General features: G+C 54.5%; 1 protein-coding gene across 1 annotated transcript; it reads right to left on the minus strand.

The window, feature by feature from the left end:
• Positions 1-731: 731 nt before the first annotated feature.
• On the minus strand, positions 732-8,983 carry DAO (D-amino acid oxidase). The gene is made up of 10 exons (XM_009482171.2): positions 8,790-8,983; positions 8,538-8,652; positions 8,086-8,162; positions 7,598-7,663; positions 6,697-6,751; positions 6,119-6,223; positions 5,449-5,531; positions 3,439-3,556; positions 2,436-2,534; positions 732-863 (listed from the first exon to the last, which is right to left on the minus strand). Exons 1-10 carry the CDS (start codon positions 8,981-8,983, stop codon positions 732-734), a joined length of 1,044 nt encoding a protein of 347 aa, XP_009480446.1.
• Positions 8,984-9,749: the final 766 nt, after the last annotated feature.

Here is a 9,749-nt window from a genome sequence, read left to right on the forward strand (position 1 = left end):
GTGGGAGTTTTAGGGACGAGAACAGCTATTTTGTGTATGCTCTCTGCTATATATAGAGGCTGGCAAGTACACAGGGCTGGAACATGTTGCTTTTGTTGCTAAAAACATCATTTGGAAAGCCCATGTTAGGCAACTACTGCTGTCTGTTGCCAGATACACTAACCAGGTGCTGTAGACCCGTGCTTTGTCCTGGCGTGAATGTAAGAAGAGCTATTGTAACTGAAGCACGTGCCTTTAGAGCTATTGTTACTTCCCTGGGAGCTTCAGAGCTTCTTCCTACTAAGGAGCTTTTGCCTCCTGGGGGAAGCTTGCAAATCTAATTACATGCTGGGTGTCGGAGCAGTCGGTGAAGACCTCAAGTGGCACTGGCTCAGTTTCAGATCCTGTCCCATCATGCAGATGAACTGCAGGACCGTCAAGATTTCAGCTGAACCCTGCCTGCTCTTTGCAGACTGATCCCCAGGACAGAAGAGCACTTTGCCACAGACAGCTAGTCCATATTTTAAAGCACTTCCTTTAGGTAGGTTGTGCAAGGCCAGGGTGGAGGGAAGTCAGCCATCTGGCAAATGGCAGCGACAGAACTGGCAGCAAACTGAAAACGAGACACTACGAACGAGTGTTGGAGCTGGCGGGAGGGTTGAACGGTCCATGTGTATCAGTGTGTTATTTGCATCTTTCTGCTGTGATTTCTAAGCTACTGCTGTCACGATAATCCTGGGTGAGCAGGCAACTCACAAGCGGGGCTGTGGTGGGCTGGCCCCCTTCTTCTCCTGGAGGATGCTCCCAAAGAGCCTGGCTGCTGCCATGGCACAGCCCCAGTGGATGGTGATCCCGAACCCACCGTGGCCATAGTTGTGTATCACCTGCGGGAGAAGAGCAGGGATCAGTGCTGGGAAAGCTGTGCTGGAGCCCTCTGGGGCTAAGGGTAGCAAGGAGCCACAACAGTGGCTGGGTATGTCCTTAGTGTCTTTGGATTGACCCTTCCATCTGGGAGCTCGCGGTGCACAGCTCAGCGACCCATTGCTCTTTCCCTCCCTCCAAAAGGCACTGGAGAGGCAGGAGAAACTCCGCGTGGTTCAGCAGGGCCCCGGAGCATCCTCTGCACCCGCTGCTCCAGCCACCCTGGAACGCAGCAGCGGGGCTCGCAGCTGTGTTCCTCAGAGCACAACATGTTACGTCCTACCTAGTGTTTGTTCCTGCCAAGGTAAATCACTTTGCTTCAGCGGGAGCCCTGACTCATGGCTGGGATCAATAGCTACACCTCTCCTGTGCCAAGGCAGTGCAGATATGATGTGCTGATAAAGGAACAGAGTGGTCCACAAATTAATTCAAATACAACATTGCTTTGAACTGTTCTCTGGGCTGTGCCTAAATACACCGTTTTCTTTCCAAGACTCTCCAGCTAAAAATTGAATATATTTTCATTGCATTTAATTACATTTTGCAGTTGCCATCCCCTTTGGAGCTTTAATCTCTTCTTCCAAGCTGTACAGAGACATATGCATGCAATCAAATCAAGGATTCCCTCTGTAGGTCTGTTGATGAGCGTTCAGGTGGCAGTGCTAAGGGGTGATATGGTCCTACATGAAAAGGTGCTGTGCTGAGGATCCAAGAACAGATGGTACACTGAAACTCGTGCCATCCCTGGTCTCCTTTCTCTTAAAAGATATATTAGCAGTGCAAGGCAATTTAAAGAGCCATGGCCCTGGGGAAGTTTGACACTAGACACCCAACTTCACCTATGCAGAGGCAGCTGAATTTTTCAGATCCCCGCAGCAGCTACAGCCCCACCCTGTGTCCCTCTGTGCCTTCACCATGTTTCATTTTGTGCTGCTGCTGAGCTTCGAACTGGAAGAAGTCTTGAGAAGTCCAATCTTTTGCACCAACAACCAGGTGTCAGTGCTGGAGGCCCTGAGCAGTTTATTAAAAACTGCATATTGGGTTTTATTAAATGGAGAGATGAAGTTTGCATGCACAAGGGCTGTACACTTACAGGCTCACAGCAGAAAACCAAACTACTTCAAGTGCTGACACCAAAACATGGTTTGCATGTGCCTCGTGTGCTTCTGGGAGCAGCAGAGCCTGTGCCAGAGCTTTTCTCCCATAGGGGTTTTTTGGTGTCAATTAAGGACTAAGCCCCAGCTGCAGGTTTTCCTTTGGCAGGAGAACTCCCTGCCCACTCTCCCCATAAAATCCATCAAAACTTATTATCTTTGACACTTGTCTCTGACACTGGGCTGAAACTGGCTCAAAGATTCACCCCTTACTAGAGGGGTGATGGAGCGAGGACCGATGATCGCGGGGCAGTGCGGCTGCTGGCTGAAGAGCAGCAGCGTTAGCTGGATGTTGGTGCTGCACTGCCAAGGTCGCAGTGAGTGATGCGCAAGTAGCCTGGCAGTTAATGGCACTCGGCATCCAGGGGCTGTGCACGTTACCTCTGCCTGGAACTGCCCGTGGCGGACGGTCTCCCGCTCCAAGCGAACCCAGGGGCGCGCCGGTCTCAAGCCACTCCACTCCTGTACAATCTTTGCTTTCTGAAAGCAAAGCCACATCAGTGCCTGCAGAGCATTTCTCTGAATTACAGCAGCCAAATGTCACCCCAACAACCTTACTACGCGATCTGTGAGATGAGGGCTCTTGCAGTGAGCGGGGACAGAGGCTCCCCCGTCCCCTGTGCTGCACTGGCTCCTGTGATAGTGCAAGGAGCAACTGAGCAGAACAATTTTGGATCACAGCCCGCAGGTCGCCAGCCTGCAGCAGAGCCGGCGAGGCAAATCGCTGTGCCAAAGCCCCGCACTGCCTTTCCTGCCTAACCCAGGGCACAACAGCAGCGTCAGGAGTCGATACAAACCAGCCTCACCACACGCCAGCATTTCTCTAATGCAGCAGCACCAAAAGGCGGGGGGAACACACACCAAGACCAAAGAGCTGGGACATCCCAAAGCTTTTGTTCTTATTTTTTACCAGCTGTATCAGTAATTCCTTTTTCCTACAAACCTTGTCTCAAAAGTAATGCCAGATCCTGACCCTGCCTGTTGATCAGCCAGGTGTACAGAGCCCGAGATGTGCATGAGGAACACGGCCAAGCACGCACAAACAGCGAGCCATGCCACTCCCACGTGTTTTACCCTCTCGCTGAGTGCTACGTGCTGCTGTGGGGTGCACGCAAAAAGCCTGGAGTTACTCTGTGTGCACACCCCACCCATCACTGGCGTGTTTCTCGGCACGGCGGCTGACGCTGCATAAGCAATGGTCGCTTTGCAGCTCTCCTGGCCTGCTGAAGGCAGGCGCCACATGTTACTCATATGAATATTCAGATTTTGCGGTTTGTCCTTAGCATCCTTCCCCAGCGGCCTCAGATGTGCCCAAGCACCTGGGCTCTCCATGCCCCCTCCCTCCCCACCTACCAGCGGTGGGCATCGGGTCGGAGTCACCCACCTGGAGAGCAGGGAGCAGCCTGCAGCAGTTCTCCCAGATGGTTTTGTGATCCTGGGCGCTGTTTTCTTCGTTCCAGTTGCCATGCTGATAGATGCCTCCCAAGACCGTGAACTCACTCCTGCACCAAGAGCCAAAGGAGATAAAAGATGGTGAGTGTCCCCCGCTGTCCCTTGCTGGGCCATCACACGGAGGGACTCTGCACGTGTGTGATTTATGGATCCTGCTACACCCCTCAGCCCGCAACATATTCCTGCCGGAGAAACTCTCATGCCAAGCAGGCAAGAGAGCGGTGCCTGCATGTCTGCTCATGAGCAAGTCAGTCATTAAATACTATCAGCACCCCAAAGGCCCTTGCCTGGGCAAACCAAACAGCTAATTTCATCTTTTATCAAACAGGTCTGCTCCTGCCTGGCTGGGGAAGAGAGTTGGAAGGAACGGGATGCCTGCAGTGGGGAATACAAAGAAACAGATTTCCATTGCTGCTGCTGCCCCAAAACTCCTGCAGATTCACAGAGGACAAGGGGCGGGTTAAGGCTGGCGTAGCTAGGGGTGTCTGTACCTGCTGGACCCTTCTAAAACCTTGCTTGAGCCCTGGGAAGCACAAAGACAAAAGGACTGAATGCTGCGGTGTGCAAGAGGGAAGCCCCTGGGGCCAAGCTCTTCAGCGTTGGAGAGGTGTCCTCCACGCCTGAGTGCTGGACCCGGCTGCTTCCTTTGGGAGCCAGCCTGGTGTCCAGCTATGACAGCTCAAGCTAAAATAAACACAGGGAGAGGAATTCATATGTAGCTGGGACTGTGATCAGAAATCGCTTGGAATACTTCGCCTGGGGGCTGTGAGCCTTCAAAGTTGCTATTTACATAATGGCTTATTGCCTAATCCTGAAATATTAGCACAATAGGAAGTGCCAGAAATGCAGCATTCAAGTTACAGCTTAGAAAACTCCCTCCATTACCAAAGCGGGGTACATGGCTGCTCTCAGGAGGAAACAGAGGCAGGATGAACAGCAGACATGTATTTATTTGTCCTGCAATTTAGCTCCCTGGGTACATGTATATGCTGCCATCTCAGATAGAAACCCACCTCCCCTAAGAAAGCTGCTGGTGGGAAGCAGGTGGAAAGCGCAAGACAAGTGCTGGAAGCTGGGCTCTGCCAGGGCACAGCCACTGCCGCTCGCTGAGTTCTGGAGATGGTGCTTTTGGGGCCAGGATCTCATTTCAGCCCTCCTCATCCTTATGGGGACAACAGATATAAGGTTTTCCCCTGGGATTCCTCCTTGGTTCTTGCAGGGAGGTGGCAGGGAGCCCTGTGTGGCTGCTAAACCAAATGAGATACCCCCAGGAGACATCTCACCAACAGCCGCCGGCACAGCTCAGGGTAACTGTGAGAGGAAGGCTGAGCTTTTTAGGGTAGGCTTTTATTAAATTAAAAAGGATTCCTGCCACTGGTTTTAATGGGAGCATGAATCAGAAGTGCCTTTCCCCACAATGAGCTGCTGTACAGCAGTTTTGTCAACAGCGTTGGTAAAAAAGATGGATACAAATGTGAAAACAAAAGATCTCCCCTAAAATACTTGCTCCACTGTCAGTGTTTGGCTCTTTTTGAGGACCTGGCCAGGACTGGCGTTTTGCTTTGGTGGGATTTGCTCCTTGGAAAAGGACAGGACCACAGACATTGAAGCCCCGTGGTGCTGCCTGATCCGAGAGCCCAGGACCAGGCCAGATCCCCCCTCGCATCCAAGTTCCGAGCCGGGGTCTGCGCAGGGAGCTCACGCTCTCTGTGCCAACTGTGGGAGCTCCCTCGCTTTGTCTGCCCATGTCCTTCTGCTCTCCTCCCATGCAGCAAATAAAAGCATCATCAGGCCAGGGATGAACCCAAGCCTGGGTTGCTGCAACAGGGGTGCTGCAGGGCAGATGTCAGCAGGGAGCCACATCAGAGCCAGTGCTTTAGGGGTGCTGATAGCAGAGCATCGCCAACGCCAGCCAGACCCTGCCTCGCCCACTGTCACCTACCCTGGTATGATGTACGGCGAGTTGTAGATCCCAGATTCGATGTCGTGAGTGATGATGAAATGCTTCACCCATGGAGCCAGGACCTGGGAGATGAAGGGGAGAGGGTCAGGGAGAGCTGGAGAGCAGGGTCCCCGGCTCGGGGAGGCAGCGAGAGGGATGTGGGCAGCTTGGCGAACATGGACACTGGGGTCCGCACATGATGCCCTCCCTTCTGCTCAGGCTCTATGTACACCACGGCGCTGGCTTCCCTGCGCTGCCACCATGGGAAGACAGGGAGATGGGAGTGCAGGCAGGCAAACAGAGGAGCTTCCTAACTGGCATGAGTCTGTGTTTCCCCAAATAATCATCCTCTTGTCCCAAGGATTTTATGTCTTTTTATTACTAGCATTATGCCTCTGGCCTCCCCGCACCTTCACTCGACCAAGAAATGGTCTGGAGACTCGGGGCATCGCCACGGCTGAACCAGGAACAGGATCCAGGTTTTCTGCTCTGGCCCCACCACACACGAGGGTTTTACATGACCATTGTTTGCTGGGAATCAGGACCTGATCCCAGTGTGGGTCCAGCCCACAAGCCTGTGATTTGTCCCACAGGGCATATCTCATAAGGTGGCTAACAAATGGCTCCTCCAGAAAAAAGAGGAGGGACACAAGCCCTGCACCCACCTCACCTTTATGACCTGTCCACGGCCGGGCTGTAGCTTTGGGTCGGGCTGCAGCTCCCCCGCACGCACCCCAGTGCAGTTTATTACAACATCCACGCCCTGGGCAAACATCTAATGAGAGACAGATGCAGCGCGGTGAGCAGTGCGCACGCAGCGATGCTTCCGAGGGTGCTAGCCACGGGGGGCACGAGATTCCTGCATCAAAGCCAAGCCAAGTATGCGGTCCAACAGTCTGGTAATGAATAAACCATACGGGCCGGATCTAGGGCATAGCTTCCCCAGCACAGCTCCCGCAGAGACTCCATGTGTGCAGGCAAGGAGAATGTTTGCAGCTTAAGGGAAAGCCATACTGCTGATGCTTGGCTGCATCTTTATTCAGTGCCGGCCAAATGCGCTACCCCGTCCCCTCTCAGCCATCTCTTGATGCTCAAGAGCCTTTATCTTTCCTGGTAGAATTTGTTTCCTGGATCTTGGCATAGTCTTGCCACTCTCCCCTGGCCCATCACTCATGCCAAGGGACATCCCGGAGCAGCACGTGCCATGCCTGCTGCCCTGCTCTGCCCCGGCTCGGCATCGCCACTCACCTCCTGGAAAGATTCAACCTTCTTATGGAAAAACTTCACTCCTCTCTGCGTTAACCTGGGAAGAACGAGTTCATTTGTTACTGGCAAATTAAAAGCAAATGTACCGTTCAAATTAGCGCCTGTAATTGATACCCAGAGTAGGTACGGCTTGTTGCTCCTTGTAATAAACAGCCGTGGTCTTCTCAGTGGTTCCTAATGGTCTCCAGTCATTAGCTCATTTCCCTAACAGCCCAGAGCTACCGAGGGTCATCAGTCCTGCTAAGCCCTGCATCACAGCCCAGGTCTTCTGCTGTGGATAGGGCACCCACTCCACGTTAGAAATGACATGAACAAAACCAAGCCCCAAATACTCCCATAGTTAGCCACAAAGTGCTCAGATGCAGCTCTAAGTATCCCATTACTTGATTTTTTATCGTGCAAAAATACATTCTTGGGCTAACTGTTAAAATGGGGAGTCTGTTACCACACTGGGGCAATGAGGCAGAATTCCAGACCCTTTTCCCCACTTCCCAGGGATGCATCCCTGCCTCCTCTCTCCTCATCTCTCCCCATCCCACTGTGCCCTCGCCCCTGCGCTGCTGTGGGGCACAGGGTGAGGGTTGCTGAGAGCAGGGGAGGACGTTCAGGTCCCCTGTGGGTGCTGTCACACGGAAGCCACCAGCACCAGCATTTTCAAGGTGAGCAGCTCAGAGGTGCAGCAGGACACTGGGCGGCCACCTAAAATCAGTGCCACCTAAAATCAGCCACCAATTTAGCATGAGAGAAGGATGCGGGGCAACACCTGATGCACAGGATGAAAATCCACACCTGCTTCCCATGTCCTGCCGGCCAGAGAAATCGGGGGGAGCGGCAGCTCTCCCACACAGGCACAGCCCCAGCGCCGTGGAGGCTCTGCACTCACCTGTTGGTGAGCCACGGCAGATAGCTCCTGCACTCCAGCACCAGCGCCGTGTTGAACCAGCCGTAGCTGAAACCAGATCAGGAGAGGAAGCCATAAGCAGCCGAGCAGCCACCTCCTGCCCCGGTGCTCCCAACAGCTGCTGCAGCTCTGGGACCCCAATTCCCCCTTGCACAAGTGCATGATTTTTTCCCCTCTGTTTACAGCATAAAACACTTTCTGCTGATTTTCTTCCCCCAGTTTAACAATATATGGTGAAGTAAGAGAGGAGCTGGAATGGTTTCCATGCTGGGCTGCTGCTTTTTTGGCTTGTTTGAGGTTTCCTACTTATTTTAAGGGAAGTAGCTGGAACAAAGCAAGGCCACTTCTGCGCCTGCAGTTTCTCGTCCTTGCTGCCCCTTGACAGGGAGGCACCTGGGACCGTCAGCCATACCTGTCCTGCCTGGGGGAAAGCACATCAGTGACTCTCCAGAAAATGGACTGAGAAATACCTGTAGCCAGGGAAGAGTTCAAGCTCTTTTGCTGTCAAGTTCCTGAATCCCAGGACAATGTTCTTCCAAGATGGGTCCTGCAACAGGGAAAAAGGTCCAAGCTCATTAGCAAAGCTGAATCACCATGCCATCACGGGACAGAAGCCGCGGGGGACACGCATCCTCACTGCACAGCCCACCCCAAAGGAGCGCGGGCAGGCGGGCAGCTGCGGCACATTGCGGCCGGCGAGGCTCTGCCAGCTCCCACCCTCGGAGGGCTCAGCCCTTACTTCATACCAATATTGCATCGGGGGCACAGAAAACACTGAGTCCCGGGCAAACTGTCACAAGACAAACTTGGAAGGATTTGGAAGCATTCAGAGCATCGCCTGGGAAGAAGTACAACCCTGCCTGCCCCCGGGCAGCCTCCGAGCTGGAGCCCTTCCCAGCCCTGGCTGTGACTTGCGCCTTACCGGCACCGGTTGTGTAAAGAGGTTGTAGCCAGAAATTAGGAACAGTCCCATTTCCTTTGCTGCCGGTGAGCCTAGGTGCCCAAGGAGGTAATCGAACGTCTCTTTATTCCAGAGCCTGCGATGAAAACAGGAGAGCGGTGTCTCTGCCAGCCCCATGGAGCTGTGCCCAGGCAGCTCAGCCCCTCATGCACCGATGGGCACGCCGGGGGGGACACGGCACCAAGCCTCCTCCTCCTCCTCATCCTCACTTACGTCTCCTGCAGATTGCCGTGGTCGCTCAAGTAGGGCTGCCACAAGCCGGCCGCCCCGTCGCTGGTGGTGTGGGGCGTGTAGCGGTCCGCATAGACCTCCAGCTCCAGGGAGGGCACCAGGCTGTGGTACTGCTCGTGGATGCACAGGGCGGTGGAGAGGCCGATCACCCCGGCCCCGATGACGGCCACGCGCATTGCTCTGGATCTCTGCAGGGGGGAAAAATGCCTGAAGGGCAGCGCTGGGGCCTGGGAGCTGCTTGGACAAGCCAGGGCTTCCCAGGAGGGAGGGCATCAGCTCCTGCAGGGCCCAACCCCACCTCAGCTCTGCTGCTGGAGCTGAGCTGGGTTGCAGGGAAGGGGCTGAGCTGCTCTTGGTGCATTTGTGTGCATTTCTTGTAAAGCCTCCCAAATCCTCTTCAACACCTGCCTGTGCTGACCAGGCACTGAAGTCATGGATGAGGGGGTGTGGTTTGCCACGGTGGCAGGGGAACGCTTCTCCATTGCTCGCGCCCCTTGTGCTTGGGGTGGCATTCCTGGCTCTACCCTTGGGCGTGCTGCAGCCGCTGGCGAGCAGTAAAGCTGCAGCTCAGCTGCCCACGGCCGCACTCCTCTGCCTGGCAGAAAGACCCGCAGTTGCTTCGTACCCTGCAGTAGCATGGGGCAGAGCAGCACAGCCATCATCATCCTCCTCCCTCTCTCCCTTCCAGCAGCCAGCACGCCAAGGGCAAGCAGCCGGGGAGAGGTGGGTGCACTCACCCACTCGCACAGTCTCCCACGGGACAGCGTGAGCCCTCCATGCCCAGCAACCCAGCCCTGCTTCAGGGTGCTCCTAATTCTCCCCAGGCCCTGGCATGGGCTGGAGACAAAATAGGTCGCACGGATAAAAGAAATGGGAAACAACGGGTGTTCTCCAGGGAGCAATGCCAGATGCGATAAATGCAAAGACGGCTCCTCACGCCGC

Source organism: Pelecanus crispus, chromosome 11 (assembly GCF_030463565.1).
Source record: "Pelecanus crispus isolate bPelCri1 chromosome 11, bPelCri1.pri, whole genome shotgun sequence".
NCBI lineage: Eukaryota > Metazoa > Chordata > Aves > Pelecaniformes > Pelecanidae > Pelecanus > Pelecanus crispus.